Source organism: Artemia sp. Qi Xiang Cuo, chromosome 3, assembly GCF_049724085.1.
Source record: "Artemia sp. Qi Xiang Cuo chromosome 3, ASM4972408v1, whole genome shotgun sequence".
NCBI classification, from domain to species: Eukaryota; Metazoa; Arthropoda; class Branchiopoda; order Anostraca; family Artemiidae; genus Artemia; species Artemia sp. Qi Xiang Cuo.
Window position 1 is genome coordinate 12,215,565 of NC_142796.1, and position 19,738 is coordinate 12,235,302.

The window sequence follows — 19,738 nt, forward strand, 5'->3', positions numbered from 1 at the left end:
TTGTCAATTGTTTACACATAGTATTGGTGATTCAGAAATATTCAGACTTTTTTAGGGAGAGATTTTCAGCGAGGAAAATTTTCTGTCAGGAGGGAAGTTTCCGAGAACAATTTTCTAAGAAGAGGTGAGGGGGATTTTCTGGCATGGTTTGACTGAAGCAAGCGATGATTAAGCTTTGGCTTGTCACTTAAATTACACAATGTAAATAGTTTCTGGAATCTGCCATCTTTTGATAAATATTTTCTAATCCAAATTGTTTCTAATGTTTCTAATTTAATAAAAATATATGGATCCATCCCAGAAGAGTTGAAAGGTACTAATTCAGTCAAATCACAAATCTTAAAAGAAATGAACCAAAGCGATAACAATTCATAATTCCAGATTTGTCAATAAAAATTTTATTAGTAAATTCCCAGTACCAAAAAATTTTCATCTTTATCCTGACTTAACAAATGTAATTGGAAATATAATTGGAAATTTTTTTTTTATTTGGAGAAAAGCTTTCTAAAACATCCAAACATGATCCATGGTAGATTCGAACCTTTAAATTATTAATTATTTTCCTAATATTTTTTTTTTAAATAAAGAATACAACTCATAGTGAAAGTTCGAATTGTTTTGTTTTTGTTCCATTTGTTTTTGGAAAAAAGGAGAGGTTCTAATCTGCTTTGAGTTTATTTTGGAAAGTAAGCCACAGATTTTTATCAAAAAGCTTTTTCTTAAAACTTAAAAAGCTTTTTCTCCATAAAAAGCCCGTCCCTCGTTTTTTCTCGAATGCAAGCCGCTCACTGTAGTAGTATTCATTCCAAACTGATTTTTTGTTACATGGCTTTTCAAACTTTTTGTAGAAATCAAGGGACTAAGTTAAGTCGCTTAGCTTTGACAGTCTATATTTAAAAAACATTCTCTCTAGACTTAGGCCATTTCAATATTAAGCTCTGCCCAAGGAGTCAAGAGGATACCTCCCTCCCTAAAAAGTTTCCATAAAGTTCGAATAAGAATTCAGTCCCTAAAGCCGCGGATCAAAACAACAGTATTATCCCTCAATTATACCAAGTGTTGCCGCAATTTTATTTATTTTAGCCGCTATTTTCCTCAAATATTGGGTGTTAAATCTTGATTTTATGTCTCTGGCTATAGGTGTTAAAAGTCAAAAGTCATAATAAAATTCGAGACCTCAATAAAAAAAAACTAAAATATAATATGAATTTCATTTAATTTTTTACCATAATAACCAAATTTTACATCTTACTATACACAGTCCGTAATTTTTCGTAAAAATGGCTTATTACTTAGACTTAAACTTAAACTTATTTCCTCCCACGCCATCTGGTGCATAAGAGGACAACGGTGCCTCTCTCCACGACGACCTCTGAAGAGCTTGAAACCACAGATCTTCAAAAGATATCCTCCCCAAAGTAGCCTCTTTCTCTAGGGATCGGGATAGTGCCGTTCTCTGTCGTCCACGTCTTCTAATGCTGCGGGGGACACCAAACAGCTTGGGGGAGCCTGCCATCGCCCATATGGACCATATGACCGCAATATCGCCATCTAGTACTTAGGATTTTTTCAACTATTAGCGGTTGTCTCGTTCTTTCACGTGTGGCGGCGTTTGTAGTTCTTTCGGACCACTGGATTCCCAGGATGCGCCGACGGCGACGACAGTTGTTTTTGAAACATTGTATTCATTTTTCATGCTGTTACGTCAGATCCCATGTCTCGCATCCATACGTTAGTACAGAGAGGTCATTGCTATTTAGGAGTCGGAGTTTGAGATTTAGAGAGTCCGCAGCGTTTTTACAAACTATTCTCAAATTTGTAAAACCATTGCCAGCACAAGTAATGTATGTAGCAATTTCACGCTCAAGATTTCCGTCAGATTTGATGAAGATTCCAAGATACTTAAATTTTGTAACCTTATCTAGCTCATTTGAACCAACATTCAGTGGCCGGAACGGGGTTGCATTTACACTGTTACGCATAACCTTAGTCTTTTGAGTAGTAATTGACAACCCAACTCGTCTGACTTTGTTCGAAAGCTCAGTGATTTTCTGTTGAAAGTATTCTTTTAGATGAGAGAGGAGCGCAATGTCATCAGCAATATCATCGTCAAAGACAGTACGCCTATCATTCAACTATATCACTTCAACAAAATGACAGGACCCCAGTACAGAGTCAATGAGAATTGTGAAGAGCACAGGAGAGAGGATACAACCTTGTCGTACACCAGAATTGATCTGGAACCATTCCGTCAGATCTCCATCGTCGGTTCGTACAACGGCTAGCTGGTCATTGTATAAAGTAACAATAATACTAATGATCTTTTCTGGAAGTCCCTAATATCTTAGTGTTCTCCATAGCATGGGCGCCCATAAGCTGAATTCCAACTTCGTCTAATTGCTACTTTTAATGCTATATAATAGAAATCTCAGAACAAAAATATAAAAATAAGGCAGCATCATTCAGCCAGGAGGGGGGGCAAGAGCCCCCCCCCATATGGGCGCCCATGCTCCATAGTGATTCCCTATGTACATAATCAAACGCCTTTAAGAAATCAATAAACGCTATTAATATTTTAGTTTGCCACTCGTTCGATTCTTGAACTAGAGTTGTTAGGCTGAATACCAGATCAGCACAAGATCTATCTGACCAGAAACCGCGTTGATCATCTCTTAGGATCACGTCAATTGTCGACTGTATGCGGTTCAGGAGTATTTGACAGAGAACTTTACTTCCTATGGAATGTAGGGTGATACCTCACCAATTGTTGCAATCAACAATTCGACCTTTCTTAAATAATTCTATAATGACTCCTTTTTTCCAATCAGTCGGGACACTCTCGGTTTCCCAAATCTCATTCAAAATCTCTTAGAGAGGCTTTGTCAAGGCCGAGGCACCATATCTCATTAATTCATGTTGTACGCCATCAATTCCGGCAGCTTTGCCGTGTTTCAGGTTGGGTAGTACGGTTTTCACTTCCAGTAGGATCAACGTTGATTCCAAGATCGAAGAGCGGAACACCGGGCGGAGGCTCCATGGGATTTACAGGGGAAGGAAAATTTAGTACTTCGTTGAAGTATTTTCTCCATCTGTTATCAAAATCTTCTTTCCTGGTAAGTAGTTCGCCAGTCTTACTTTCAACAGCAAATGCCAGCTTTCGGAAGTCGCCAGTGATCTCTTTGGTTATTCGATACATCGTTCTCAGTAATCTGAAAATAATCATCTAAAACTATATAACAGGTAAGTGACTCCATTAGTGTTTTTACTTCGAGGGATTTACCCGGATGTCTAGATATTGCACGGGTATTTTTTCCTTAATAAGGAAAAAGAAATTCTTCAATAATAATAGTATGCCTATTTCCAATTTTTTTTATACTTTAGGTACTTTTAATTCTGGTATTTTAGTTGTGACGCCATAAGGCCTCCGACGAGGCCTATATACCTTCTAATCCCGGTCCGGACAATTTTTTTTTTAAACTTCTTCAAGAATCAGGTGTTTGTTACGCAATAGAGGGATTGTTTACTTATGCAAATGCTCTCTTTGGATGTTAAGTAATAGGATTTGTTTACTTATGCAATACTTCCTTAGGACGTTACGTAATAGGAGTTATTAGAGTTCAGAGCCCTGCCAAATCAAGATGCAAATATAGACATTACATCATAGGGAGTGTTTTCTTCAAGACATTCTCTTACACACTCTTCAAGACGTTTCAAGACATTTTTTAAGACATTTTTATTCAAGACATTTCAAGACAACCTCAAGACATTTTTTTAAGGCATTTTTCTTCAAGACATTTTTCTTCAATATTTCTTTGGTTGTTATGTAATAGTGAAATGTTTTTTTTTATGTTAAGGATGACGCTTTCTCGTGTGACACGTTAGACGTCAGGGCCCCTAGTCAAATAGGGAATCTTCCGTTGTAACTGAACATAGCACACAGGTGGGATGTTACGTACGCACATCTGTACGCTACGTAATAGGAGATTGTTTATCTATGCTAAGGATGACGGATTCTCACATGACCTGATTGTAGTCAGGTCTCGCCAGTCACGTGGGGAATCCCCAGTTGTAACTGGGGGTAGCAAACACGTGGGGCGTTACGTAGTGACGATGCACACGTGGTATGTTACGTAATGTTTTAAGAAATTTTTTCCTCAGGATATCAGCTTTCTCCTTTTTTTTCTCAGGAAACCCTTGTAACACAAAATTTTGGTCCGCTTTAGGATTTGAAAGGGATTTCCCCAATGGAACTGTGTTCTAGACAGCTGGACCAAGAAGCAATTGGTTCAATTTTGATTCAGGGAATACCTTCTACGTGATAAACTATCCCACACACGGAAAATTCTCTGTCCGCTTTCTAGAAGGAATAAATGGATCGCAAGCTTCCAACCCTTTTCATATGAGAGCGTGCAATCATGCTAATGCTATTGATTTTTGCTCTATTAAGCACAACTGTCTGTTAAATTGTATCATAGGCAACACAATAGCGCTGCCTAAGTAAAGAACGATATTGGCACAATGTGTTATTTTTTTTCTCCATACCTGGACACTTCGTATCCAAGGAATTGTCGTAGAAACTTCTAAAAGGGCTCATTCGATTGGAAATTGGAGTGGCTAGTGCCCTTTTTAATAGTAAAAAATGATTGGAAGGTAACTAACACACCTTCCTCGCCCACCATTTCCCGAAACACATCCAATACAAATTTTGAGATAGCCATTTTGTTTAGCGTAGTTGATTTCTGAATAGAAATTATGTTTTGAGGAGGACACTCCCCCACGGCCTTCATGGCAAGGTTTGTAAGTTATACCCTGGGGGCAAATAAGGTTTTTATAGAAAGTGTTGTCGTAGAAACTTTAAAAAAGGCTTATTCGATTAAAATGGGTAATGCCCTTTTCAATAGTCAAAAGTGATTGAAGGGCAACTAGCCCACCCTACGCCCATCATTCCCCCAAACACATCCAATCAAAATTTTGAGATAGCCATTTTCTTCAGCAAAGTTGATTTCCAGATAGAAAATACATTTTTGAGGAGGACACTCCCCCATAGCCCTCCGGGCAAGGGCTGTAAGTTATGCCCTGGGGGCACATAAGGTTTTTATAGAGCGCGTTATCGTAGAAACTTCAAAAAGGGCTCATTTGATTAGAAATTGAAATGGCTAGTGCTCTTTTTAATAGTAGAAAGTGATTGGAAGGCAAATAGCACCGCTTACACGCCACCCATTTCCCCAAACACATTCAATCAAAATTTTGATATAACCATTGTGCTAAATTTTCTACTTATTTTCGGAACGTCCATAATGACTAAGTTTCCGTGACGACACTCCATGCTTTAAGAGGGGGCAGCAGAACTCATATTTCTAATTTTTTCTGTTTGCCTTAGGTTTTACTCTATTCGCGGTAATCTTAATTCATCTTAATCTTGAATTATTCCTTGATGTGCCTTTTCTCCTTATATATATGGTTTTCCGCAAAACGAAATGACTGTCCATCCTTTAATGGGGGACCGCAACAGAACTCTTTTTTGCAGTAGTTTATGTCCGTTATTTATCAGTTACTTTGGTTGCTGTCCTTCTTAGTTTTTATATAATTCATGTTAATTTTTCTTCATCTCAAGTTTGAATCATTATGTTGCTTCATTTCTACTGATTTTTGGTTTTAATGTCTTCAATTTAATATCAAAACTTGAAAACATGAAATTAGTTTATGTTTGTCTTCAGTTGATGCAGTTTTAATACATGTCAATTGCAAGCATATTAGTTGCAAGTTATATATATATATATATATATATATATATATATATATATATATATATATATATATATATATATATATATATATATATATATATATATATATATATATATATATATATATATATATATATATATATATATATATATTATATATATATATAAACTTTTTACTAAACTTTTCGCTCTTTTTTGTCTATGTAAATAATTTCTTAGACCACACTGCTTTTTCATTTACGAAAAATTAAGCAAGAAAAACAGGTTTCAATTTTACTAAAGCAGTGAATAAATAACAACAAAATAAACACTTAATTAAAAAACACTCCGAATATTTCGGCCCCACCTCCGGGAGCCTTTCTCAACGGAAAATTGAGAGAGAAAAAAATGTTAAAAAAACTTTTTTTCTCTCTCTTTTTTTCCGTTGAGAAAAACTCCCGGGCGTGGGGCCGAAATATTCGGAGTATTTTTTAATTAAGTGTTTATTTTGTTGTTATTTATTCACTGTTTTATTTTAAAAAACCCGTTTTTTCTTGCTTAATTTTTCGTTTTGTGTCTGTGCGTTTTTTTCTCCTTTATTTTAGCGTTTTTAACGTCAGCATTATCTATGAAGCCAAAAGAATATACAATTGTAATCTTTCGTATAATTTATATCCATGTAAAAAAAAAAAAAAAAAAACACGAACAAAGCGTGTATCACAGACAGAATTGGCGATCGCCTATAACTTCAGACACCATATACTGCTTATTGTTCAGCTCTTCTCCTGAGTAGCTCCATCAAAGACACTTTAGGTCGTAGAAACCTATAAAATATATTTATTAAAAAATTGAAAGTCAGTAGATAAGATAAGATGATAAGATAAGTTTTATTCTTCATTATATACACATACAATATTACATGCTATTATTCCCCCAAAGGCTCATTGGCCTGTACAAAGGGGGAAGACATATGAATTGCTTAGGCTACTCAGAGATGAAAAACAAAAGAAAATTTAAAATGATCACTTGCTCACATACGAAGCAGAAGAAAAGAAAATATAGATAAAATGAAAACTATAGAAAAAATAGAATAAATAAGCTAAATTAATTAATTAGATTAAACAGACTAAAAAAAATAAATAAAATAAAGACATAAATAAAAATAACATCTACGAAGCCAAAGAATTTTTAGCAATTTTTTTAAACAAACCGAATGAGTGGCACCCTCGAGCTGATTCAGGCAACTTATTCCAAACAATATGACACGCCATTAGAGGATAAAAAATGGGACCTTATGCAAGGAGTAAAAGGAGTAAAGAAGGAGTAAAGAAGGAGTAAAGAAGCCCCAAGACCTTTTTTGTATTTGTTCCTTAGGAGCATTACGGAGCATAGACACAATCATGCACTCATAAATACGCACAAAGTCCTGAATCTATTTTCGAAAAGATAATTGGTGGAGTTAAATTAAAGCGTAGATTTTTATTCTTTATCACTATTCTCTGTTGTTTTCTGGTGTTGGTAATGAATTTATAAGTATACTTAAAATCAAATGACTGTTTATTGTCAAAAGTTTTACTCGTTTTTATACTTTCTTGTCGTTTTAAATATAGCTGGAAATGCAATGTAGTCTAAGAAATTATTTACGATGTACAAATGGACCACTTAAATTTTTGGCCACAAATGCATAAATAGCTTGCATATATATTGTGTATGGTTACATCGATAGATGAAGATTCTTTACCTGGGTAGACAATTTTTTTTTTTTTTTTTTTTTTTTTTTTTTTTTTTTTTTTTTTAACTGAATTCATTACATATAAAAAATTTATATGAATCATGAAAACTCGGCACCTGTCAGTTCAACGAAACACACCCAAAAAGAGAACTTACGTTAATCCTAATGATATATACCAAAACATGGTGATAATATAATACTTTCGAAACAAAATTATGAAAACTACGACAAAGAATTATGGAAAGCAGGCCCCGCACAACGCATTATATTAAATACCTGACCCAACTTAACCTAGACCCTAACCATCTCTGTATATTAAATAATTAATTAAAATATAGCTACATCGTAGTTTTTCCCACTCAAAATAAGCAAATCATAACCGATTCCAGAGAGACAAACCGGTTATGGTCAAATCTTACACAGCGTAATTCTTGAACGTGTTTCCTCTAACAGGCAAGTACCAATATTTCCAGTAACCCATATTTATTTTAACATTATTCTAGCCGGATTAGCAAACGAGTGGATCATATACGCAGATAATAGCTGCGTTTTTTTTCGAAGTGCCGTGTTTCATGGTTCATGTTCCAAGTTTCATGTTCTAACCCAAAAACGTAGTTTTTGTCGCTTTCGTGATCTCTGTCCATGTTCCTGGTTGAACGTCTAAAAACGCATTTTAGGAAAAGTGGCAAAATATTCAAAACTGTGAAAACATGTGGAAAAATTCTGAGCTTTTTACTTGCCTGTTTTCTTGTACAATTATGTTTCACCTTGGCCTCTATTCAAAAACGCATATTCAGCAGGATCTATGTCCATTTTCTTCCCTTCCATCTTATCCTTTCTTTGTCATCTACAGATAACTTTTTTCTATCTGGATAGGGACCGGTCGAACATGGAACACGGATAAAGAGCAAGTTCCAAGTTTGAGGAAACAGAGAGTCGAGAAAGCAACACGATGCTTCGCGTTGTGCAAAAAACGAAGTTTTGTTAAAACATAATTTTGTGTGTTTTGTCAAAAACGTACAAATTACACAACACGATTAAACCACTGAACCAACCACGCAAAAAAAAACCACCACTAATGTCATAATCAAATTGCTGAATAATAGGAGAAGAGACCCGCGTTACAAACCACCTTTTGCCTCATTATTGAAAAATAGACAAGAACTCTAGTGACGCCAGGAGCTGAACCAAAGAAAATAAACATTCGTTTAACAGATCTCCTATTGGGTCTAAATGCAAATGCCAGAACAGGCCTATGTCAATACCATTGCGTAGAGTCAGATGTTTCTTGAATTTGTGTTTTACATTCAAGTCTCTTAACCAGTCTTTATATTTGTTTATTTATGATTTCAAATAATTCTAAAAATTACGATGATAATGATGAAATACTTTTTTTATTTGCTATTATTCAACTAAAAAATCAAAGTGCTCTCGGGAGCGAAATCTTAATAAAATAAATAATTCAATTTTTGTTGTATTTACAAAATTCTGACATCCAAAATAATTATTACAGACATATTCGAACTGAAGATCCTGGAGGAGAGACCCTGAATGTTAAGCTGAAATGCTGTCAGAGAATAATTTCCTTTGGTAACCTCCTCACCCCCCAAATCCGAAACATATTTACTATAACAAATAGGGTTATACTTTGATTAGCCTGACCTACATAATTATTTACGATACTAATTACATCGAAAGGATTATTTTCAAGCTCGCAAAGCCGACTCTCATGGCTTAAAATATTCACAAAAACAGGTTTTGCTTGGAGTCCATTTAAAGTCACCAGATGAACCAAAAAGAAATCTTTACCTAAATCAATTGCAAAAGAAAAACAAACAAACAAATAGCTAATTGGACAGCAGGTATTATTGGAATGAACCATTAGCACGGAAAGAGAAACAAAAATGAAAAAAAAAAAAAAAAAGTAAATAAATGAAAATCAATGAACTGTGGAAGGCATATACAAATTAAGAAAAATACTAACAAGTCACATACTAATGCATTCATGCAAATAGTTTATTTTACGTATACGAGTTTCGCCCGGAACTTTGGCTAGAACTTGTCCATGATCAGACCAAACACTTCTTGGACCAAAGGTGCTACGAGCCGCGTTTAATAGATCGCGACGCTTTTTAGTTAGGATTTCAGACACAAATACACCTGACTTAACCAACTTACTTTTTGCTGCAAACACTTTTCGAGCAATATCCAAGTTTGAAAATTTTACCAAGAGTGGGGAAATTTCCACAGTCTCGGTTTGAGTAGCAGTAATGCGGACTCGATAAGACTTTAAGAGGTCCATTTTTTTGAAATCTTGCAAGCCCATTATTTATGTTATCACTTCATTAAGATTATCCATCAATTTCACATTGGGGTTTGGTTTCACACCGTAGAAAATTAGGGTGTCAAGTAAGGTATCCTGCTCAAGTTGGTCAACCCTGTCCTCTATTTTAGAAATTTTATTTTCAAGCAAGTTCACAGCATTATAAAGTCTTTGAAGGGTTGATTCAATTTGTTCAAATTTAGCATTATATTCAAGGGAAATAGAATTATAAACTTCATTCACAATATCTTCACTGATAATTTCAGAAGCTCGGCGATCTTTCCTTGTGTCTGATACGACACGAGAAATGTCACTCATTAGGTTGGACTTGGTGTTCATTAGTTCCTCTTGAGTTTCATTTATTATTTCCTTTAAAGTTGATGCTGCTGCGGAAGTCGGAGTTGACGGCGCTAGGCTGGATATTACTTTAGTTTTAGTGGGTAGAGACAAGTAGGTTTTACTCTTATTCTTGAAAATATCAGGGAATAGGCACTGCTCTTCAAAAGCCTTATTTACATCTTTATCTGTCCTTGTACAAGCTTCTTTAAAGTGCTCATTCCAGTTGCGGATATGAGCTTCAGCTATATTATGCTCAGAGTGGGTACCGTAGCAAAATACTAGATATATGGATTGATTTTTCTGATCTTTGGTGGTTTATACAACCGCTGGTGGGCATAAGGGGTATCCCCGAAATGAAACAAGGACCAAATTGAACTGTTTGTATTTCTCCATTTTACGATCAGTGGCCACGAGGGGGGGTGGCACTTCAGGTAACAAACTTCAATGACTAAATGTTCCAATCTTCCACCCCAAAGTACTCACGCTTGTAATATGTGCTTAGTTCCTTACACAAGTTCAGCAAATTTCAGCAAGGACTATATCCGATTCAATTGAAAACTAGTTTAGCTCACAGTTTAGCTCCGCGACCCTCTCAACTAGTTAGACAGAGGGTCGCGGAAGGTTCAGCGTTTCCTTAAATTCTAGAAAACTGCTTAGTTATGAGTTTTTAAGAATATGGTCGAAACATTACGACCTTTATCTTAGTTGGAACCTCATTTTTCCTTCCTTAGAATGACTAGAAAATTGCTGAGTATGAAATTCAGAAGACAAAAATATTGAAATTAGGGATAATGATACAATCCTGGGCGCCTATTCCAAGGCCACCTATTAGGGTGTGCAGCAGGAGGAATGGCCTCTTTTGAATCTTTAAAACACCTTTTTGGCTTTTTTATTGAAAGTAATAAAAAAAATAGGATTTTCAAAATTAAATTTTCTGTCTTTGTTTTAAAAAAGGATAACATTTCACCCCTTCCCCCATATTTTCGTGAACTTTATAACCTAAAGCTATTCACATCAAAACTGCTATTTTTCGCTTAAATATGCGACAATATTGCTTTTTTTGTTGCATGACACCTTTTTTCACTTTAAAAGGGTACTAAAGATCGCAATTTATCTTCCTACAAACCCGATTTCTAAGCTTTAACAAATATCTCATAATCCAAAATAAGCATAATGGTTAGAATCTTCTTGTTTTAAATTATGTTACTAGTTTTCTTTTCTATAGGCGAGGGTAACTTAACTTTCCTTTCATGGCTGGACTGGTTTCTACTAGTCTCAAGGTGAGGAAGGTGTTTACAACTTACTTTTTAATGTTTGGTTGGGTATTAAAGTATCTTTAGACAGGGGTGAATCTAGAGCAAAATATCAGCGGGGGGGGGGCAATGTTACAAGGCCACCAATAAGTAAAATCTTGAGGGGGGATATGACAAAGATGTCAATAATTAACCAAATTGATAAATGTATTTTAAAAAAAAGAGTGAAAGACAGGAAAAAAACAAGAAATGAGGGTGCCAGAAAAAAATCTTGGGGGCTGGGGTCCCCCACCCCCTGGATCCACCGCTGTCCTTAGGGTATCCCCTTAAAGACATGTACTTTCATGAATAAGCTAGGGTCTTTAGGCTAAAAATTGGAGCTAATCGACTTTTCTTTTAAACAGCTCATGAAGTTGACATGTGATCACAAGTTCATAATTAACTATAATCGTCTGTAAGCCCAGATGGAACTGTACCTTGAGACTTTCTATTTCCTGTCCCTAGCTACGTCCCAGGGCAACTCGTTGATAATTCGTCATTTTCTTAGAAAGAGTATATGCTTTTATTTTACAAAAAGAAAGACTTATTTTATATGGTACAAGCAAACAATAATAATTAATTTGAATTTTCAACCCGATTTCAACCCGATAATTAATTTGAATTTCAACAGTGTCAAAGACTTATCCTTTGTTTTTGGTATAATTCTTATGATAAGTATTTCAAAGGACTCAATTAATACGTCTCCTTCCCTTAAAAAGCTCCGCGTTATTAAGTCTTGTTGACCTTGTTCAAAATATACGCATGTCAAATATAATTATCCAACTTTTCTTTAAGAAATTAATAAAGCAAGATTATAGGCGACCAGCGTCGTCAATTCACAGAAATGACGGAGGAGGGGAACAAACAAATTTGTTCAAAATCTAGGGGAGGGTCATGGCCGTATAGAGGGGAAGGGTTGCGTAGTTTGAATCCACCCCCCGAAATGTTTGTTCAACCCGTAACAACGAAAAAATACATAAAGCGGATTTCTGATACGTTTTTAAATTTTTTTTTCGTGAAATAAACCACTCAACCTGGATCCTGGAACAAGAAGAAAAATTCTGGATACGGCCCGGGGTAGGTAATTTTTTTCAGTTTTTTTCAATGGAAGTACCAAAAGACCTTTTTTCGATTAAAATACCGAAAACAGTCAGTTTAGAAATATGGGGGCCAATGCCAGACCCCTGTCACTTTTCCTCGATTTACGCCACTGAAAGAGATATATGATTCTAGCGACATCCATTTTGACATTTTTTTTTTATCGTTCCGGCCTCTCTTGCGCCCGGGAAAAATCTTGATTAGCCTCCCCCACCCCCCTGTCTCCCAATCATTTTCAGGCTAAATTTTTAAAAAATTGTGAATTATCAATAAATTTTTGCGCTTCAAATTTATATTAGTAAAAGTAAAATTTCAAGTTAATCACAAACACTAGATTATTTATTTGAATTTTTGCGCTCCTGAAGGCTTGTAACCAGGAAACTAGTTATGATGCCCGAAAAGTAATTTTGGAACACTTGAAACAAAACAACTTCAATATATCCGCAATTAAAGGTTAGGAATATTTTTCAGTTAATAATTTCCGGATAAAAATTAGTCATGATGCATGAATATAATTTTTATTTGACGTTATTGGGCGTTGTCAACTTCCTAGTATATTGTACATATCGAGGCTTTATAACTGTAATAATGAAAAAAAAATTAAGGTCAAATTGAGCTTTGTGAATCTAGAAATAATTTAGATTATTAGAATGACCGCACCCTGAAATGCACATGAATATACAAAGGCAGCTGTAGAGGAGAAACAGAAGGGGCACTTGCCCCGGGCGCATAAATTTTAGGGGTGCAAGATTTGAAACAAATAATCTAACGGTTATAATGATTCTGTATTTTTTTTTAATTTTATTAATAAAGTAAAGGGTGCAGTTAAATATTATAAATTATTTATAAATTAATAAAATAGATTAAAGATAAATTATTAATTAAATAATACATTAAAAATAATTTTGCTTATAGATAATGTTAAAATTTGGAACAAAAATTTTGTCGGAGACAGGGGGGGGGGTCAAGTTTTACCCCGAGCACAAGAGAGGGCAGAATCGCCGCTGTGAATATAGGCTATGTAATGTTGAAATAAAATACATCCTAATCCTAAGTTTTCAAGAAATATACTTTGAATCCAAAAAAAGTTATTTCAAAACTCCGCAATAAATCAAAACCTTAAGACAATATTGGTTTTACAACAAATTTGTTTTAAAATATTATAAAGGTCTTAAATTACTTCTAACTAGGCATGAATTCGTGCTGAATATCAGCATACCACACTTAGCTTTTGATGTGCTACAAATATATAAAACAAAAAAGGAAAAGATCTCTAAGTCTTTTAGTTTCCAGAAAATTATTTCTGTGATGAATAAGATCTTGAGCATTGTTGGTAAGGCTGTATCCAGAGGGTGGGCACCCGGTTTGAGCCCCCCACCCCTTCCAAAATTTCCATCCCACTCGTACAAAAGTAGCAAAAATGCGTGTAAAAATTTTTGTTGTGTTTTGCGAAGTTTCTTTTGGTAGCCCCCTTCTCCAAACCAAATTCCTGGAACAACTTTGAAGAAGAGTATGTACCTAAGAACCATCAATGGGTCTGTCCCTAAGAACCAGCTTTGAACCTCTTTAAAAGTAGTCTTCGCGGTTTAATAAGCATTCAATGTGGTACCAATCGTTATTTCCTACGAGTATAATCACCACCCTGCTTCTGACGAGCTATCTCAACATTAAGGACACCCTAGACGGTCAATCACTTTGATCAAAAGCTTCCGTCAATTTTTTTGATTAAAGCATGATTGGCCGTCTAGGAAACCGATTGAGTCATTGAAACTTTCTATCGATGACCGTCAACGCTTGACTCAAGCGTCAAACAGGTTCCTAGATGATCAATCATGGTTTAGTCAATTGATTGATGGAAGCTTTTAATCAAAATGATTGACCGTCTAGGGTGTCCTTTAAGCGTCATTCTCCAAGGCAATGCAGTAAGTAAGTAGAAACGCGGTACGATCGGATCATCTACAACAGGAGACACTGCATAAAAAGTGCTTGAAGAAAAACTTAGTAAGATATTGTATCTCTTTTTGGAATGGTCTCCCAATAGCGATAGTATAAACCTTATTAAAGAAATATTACAAGTCCGAGAGTGAAGAATAATACCTGACAATTCATCATGAGACCCTTCTGGCTTATTGTTGTGAAACTATTATCCTAATCTGTTGCTTATACATTCTTATTTCTGGACTTAATTATTGACGATCGGTTTGCCTTTTATTGTATGGTATTAATTACTCAAAATAAACAAGCCAATAAAACAAAACAAAAACAAGCCAATAAAGAGAAAAAATACTAAAAAAAAATTTATGGGTGCTCGGCTAAAAAGCTTATGGTCAAGGTTTAAGGAAGAGGTGAAAAGCCCCCAACGATCATCCAAGATAAGGAATGAATATCACAAACGATATTTTATAAGTTGGTATTAGTTTGAACAAATAAACTTTCAAATGGATTTATCCCCATTTGAAAGTGGTCTAAGAAAACAACCCCTAATTTAAAGGTGTTATGTCGAAAATACGTGGGTATTAGTTTGACTCAGACGGTAGGCCCAAAATATCGAAGCAGTTCTTCCTGGATCATTTCTGGGGCACATGCCGTCCATAGATGCCTTGTGAAAATTAATTTAATGATTGAACCTTTCTCTGTCGGCTTTGCGGCAGCTGGGATAAAACACAGGCCACAAATTGCCAGGCACAGGCCAATTCACAGACCAAAATATATCAAAGAATAAGAAGACCTTAAGCCTCGCCTATTGATGTCAGTAAAAATTATAAAAACAGTAAATTTTGGGTCGCTTTTTACGGGTGAATTATAAGTAGTGTACTGCTTCACTGTGGGGTTTCTACCGCTTCACTAGTGTGTACTGTAGTCCTGTTTTTGTTAATAAAGTCTCATTCAAGTTCATTTCTCACTTTCAACGTTTTACCAAGGAGTAATATCTTCCTTGTTCAATCAAGTTCAGGGATGGTGAGAACCTGTTTCAGTAACGAGACGATAAAAAAGAGAAAGGAGAAAAGAAAATAAGTGTAAAGGATAATATGTGAATATTAACAAGCATAATAGGTGAAATAAGGAGAATAAGTGAAATAATTTAATAAGTGAATAGAGAAAAGAGAACAAGTAGAAACAAGAAAAGAGAATAAGAAACAGAGTATGTTTGGCACTTAAAATTTCAAATTTTCTTCACCAGGCGTGGTAAGGGATGGTAAGTGATGAAGCGTGGTAAGTGTTGGAGACATAGCAACACACTGTCTAATTATTGCAAGAAGGCATATCTTCAAGGAATAAAAGTTTTTGTTGCATGTTTTGTGTGTTAATACTAGAGCCTCGTTCAATTTACTTTACTAGTTAACTATCAAGTAGATTTGCCAATTTTTGTAGTTCTTAGTTGACTTTGGGCGTTTTTTTTCGACGAACGGGGTACTTAGTTAACTAAAAAGTTGATTATGAAACTACTCTTAAGAATTATTCGTTCTCAGATATATACGAAGAATTTCTGGCAAGAAATTCAAACTCGACTGCTCATGCTGGTATCCATGGTAAAAGGCTTGTCTCTTACAAATATGATTGTTCATTTAGGATTTCCCACACATAATGACGCAGCTGTTTATTGAAATTACTCACTCTGAGGCTGTATTTTTAATTTTGGAGTTCGATTTTCTTCTTGTAAAATGAAACAAGAGATGTAAAATTTTCACAAAATGGTTGATTTCTTGTTAGCCTAGATGATTCCGGCCTACTTCATCGTTTTGACGCCTCACATTCCTGAAACTGATGGTCTGTTCCTAATTTCTTGTACGGCTCACGTTATATCAACTTTGAATTTTCTGTCAAACTTTCTGTTCTGTTTGCAACAGCCCGGTGAACATTTTTAGTTCACTTTTTGGGAAATAAAACATTAAAAGCGAAATAAGTAGACTTTTTAATTAATTAAGAATCGTCAAATCCAACGCAACTTAAATTTGATATACAGTTTTTTAAAGAACTTTATAGCTGAATCGTTAAGATTTCAATCACTTGTCAAAAGTAGTTGGAAATATGCAGAGCCTAGAGTTGGTGGCACCCGGGAGAGCTTTAATTGCAGACCCCCCCCCCTTCCGACTAAAATATAACAAAAAGCCGAATCAAATTGAAAAATTGGATCAATTCCCCAGTCGCTCTGCCCTTCAAGCCACAGCGACTGGAGCAACTGTCCCTGTTGCCCCCTTAGGAAGGGCTCTGGGCATAAAAACAAAAACTGAACGCACATCATAGCCAGTAAGTGCAATAATGCTGAGGGTATCAAAATAAAGACCCTCCCCCCCCTCCTAGACCCCTCAAAAGATCTTTTAACACCTGAAACCAGGACTTTTTTCAGATTTTTTCTTCTGGTTGTTCAAATCGTTCAAGAGCCTAGTGTTGGTGACACCCGGGAAAGATTTAATTGCAGACCCCCCCCCCTTCCGACTAAAATATAACAAAAAGCCGAATCCAATTGAAAAATTGAAAAAGTTTTTTAGTCAGCATCACATATTTGTCCGTGTTTTCAAGCTGAACCGTAGAAATTAAAAATCAAAATGAATTGGTTGAACTTGACACCTCTTTTCGTTTCTAAGAATTTGAATATTAACAATTGCTAATTCCCAGAGACAACTACACCTTCAATGGAAAGCTCTGCCTTTTTAAGCTGTTCGCGTCAGCTGATTTGGCTTATTTCTTGTTGATTTTTGACAACTTTTTTTTTTTTTTTTTTTTTTTTTTTTGTAACCAGTCACTACCAAAAATAGTAAAGTTCAATATGAATGTATTTTCAAATATAAATGAAAATTCTAATTTTTATCAATTTTTAAATATATACGTGGCTGTTTAAGTTTCCACTCGACCGTTTAAAACTACCACATTTTATTACCACTTTCCTTGGTACTTCGAAGACTCTCTGATTTCTTGAGATTTAGGAGCCATATTTTAATTAATGCTAAACTTTGAACTTCCAGTCTGTTCGTACCTCTCTTTAAACCAAACTGTGAATCCAGAGAAGAGCAACAATACCTCCCCTTCTCAAAAACCCCCAGCTACTCAAATTAATTTAGAAAGGACAAAAGACGCAGTTCTTGAGCCAAAGCACAATAATTGGACAGTTCTTTGTCCTTCTTAACAATAGAAGTCATAAAATGAGTTCTTCTTCTTTTCAGTCTAACAGTTTGGCATCTGCAAGCTGCTTGAAACCTGATCCAAATTTTATAGCAAGTCATTTTCAAACCAGGCTCTATAGTTCGCAAAATCCATAAGTAAATAGGAATAATTTTGAAATCTTGCCAATTTGATATACATCTTAGCCTATGTAACGGAATATTAAAGGGAGGGAGGCAGAAATGCATTTTTCGAAATCTACGGAGGGCAGTTTAGTTGATTTTATCAATGTTTAAAAGAAATTTCAAAAAAAAAATTTTTGATGAAACTTCCAAAATAAAAGGCATTTTTTAAAATATAGGAAGGCAAATTTTTTCTTTAATTAAATTCCAAAGAAGTCATTTTGATTAAAACACACACAAAAAAAACATTTTAAAAATCTAGGAGGGGGGTGCCCCACACTCTAAAGGATACGCCTTCCTAACGAAGCTTAAGTACATAATTTCAGGTTATAAGGGTGAGCTACATTATGATTGGTGACTTCGCTTTAAAACCTACAAAATCAAACTTAAGTTACAAACTTTAGTGCAACTGAAGAAATTATTCTGAAATACTCTTGAATCAAGTAAAGGCACCCACAGACGGGGTGAGGTTGCGTTAAAGAACTCAAATATTTAAAAAGGGGAATTTTGTTTTGCTAGGGAAAAATAACAATAGCCTGCCAACAATTTTTCTTCAAGGTTCACTTTCCCATGAAAAATGTTTGGAGTTGACCCCAGAACCATATGTAGGATTTTTGTTCGAAAGGGGGGGGTGCTTTTTGGGAGGGAGGGGCGAGCACAAACAAATTAAAAAATGCTTAAAATATTTATTTTTTATACATTTTGTTATGTTTTTACAAGTTGGAGAAACATTTCAGGATGGAGGGGGTTCAAAGCCCCTACCACCACCATCCTGGATACGGCCTTGGTTGTACCCTCTCAGAAAAATAAATTTTGGAATTTTTAATTTTAAGCCTCCTTTTATGAATGAAAAGACTAAACTAAGATATTTTTATGCTTCTTAACAGTATGACAGATCATATTTTATAACTAAGCATATGCAAGTATTCATCTTTGTAGACTATTTTAATGACATGTTCAGGACAAGTGCAATGTGGAATTTTTTTTTTCGTCGCCCCGTAAGGGTTCTACTTTACTAGGAAACTTCAAAATGGAGTAATAGATTATTAATCACATAGATTAAATACAAATATTTTTGAATAATTAAAATTTAATCTAAATAAAATAAATGAATTTAAATTAGATGGTTGAAATAGTAGAAACTAGATAAAATTGAGTTGAATAAGACAAACAACTTTGAAATAAAGTAAAAAAAAAATAATTGAAAAGAAATATTTTCATCCAAATTTACTTAATAATATATAAACGCAAAAAGAATACGGTCCATACGGCTGAAGATACGCAACACAAGAGTGTCTACTTAGCATTTTTTTTACATTGTCGATTCAATATGTTTTGGAAGGTTGAAGTAGGGCTCACTAGATCATTTGATTAACAAATTAAAAAATCTAATATACTTTTTAATGCCCGAAACTGGTCGGAGGGCAACCCACTATCTTGTCAACTCCCTCCTGCTCCTGCACATAGAAGCAACACTCTTTTTTAAAATTATATGAATGTTGGTCTTAACAAAAAAAGTCCAATAGTATTGAAGAAGAGCGCAACCAGATTTGCAATCCCTGAATGGTATTGACTGTGGTGCTTCCCTGATGTGGACTGCCAATTGCCTTACTTCGTGTTCAAATACCTCTTGAATAGTTCAGTAGAAATGGCAGTTACAGTCGAGGTTACTCTTCTTGGCAGTTACTGGCAGACAGTTAATGGCAGTTACTCTTCTTTTGATATACATGAATAAAAGGTGAACTTGAGCTGTTTCCAAGTAGTTTAGCAATTTTGTGTATTTTTCAGACAATTGGCCTTCTTTTTCCCAATATTAAATAAAAAAAACAAGTTTTTTAAACTGAAAGAAATGAGTGACATTAAAACTTAAAACGAACAGAAATTATTCCGTATATGAAAGGGGCTGTCCCCTCCTCAACGCCTTGCTCTTTATGCTAAAGTTTGAC

General features: G+C 35.0%; 1 protein-coding gene across 1 annotated transcript in view; it reads right to left on the minus strand.

Annotated features, from left to right (window-relative positions):
- Positions 1-6,413: 6,413 nt before the first annotated feature.
- LOC148953772 (uncharacterized) overlaps positions 6,414-19,738 on the minus strand; it is an 87,679-nt gene continuing 74,354 nt past the window's right edge. Inside the window, exon 8 of the mRNA XM_089086810.1 lies at positions 6,414-6,550. Within this exon, the coding sequence (XP_088942936.1) occupies positions 6,493-6,550 (58 nt within the window). The 3' untranslated portion in view covers positions 6,414-6,492. The remainder of the gene's footprint in view (positions 6,551-19,738) is intronic.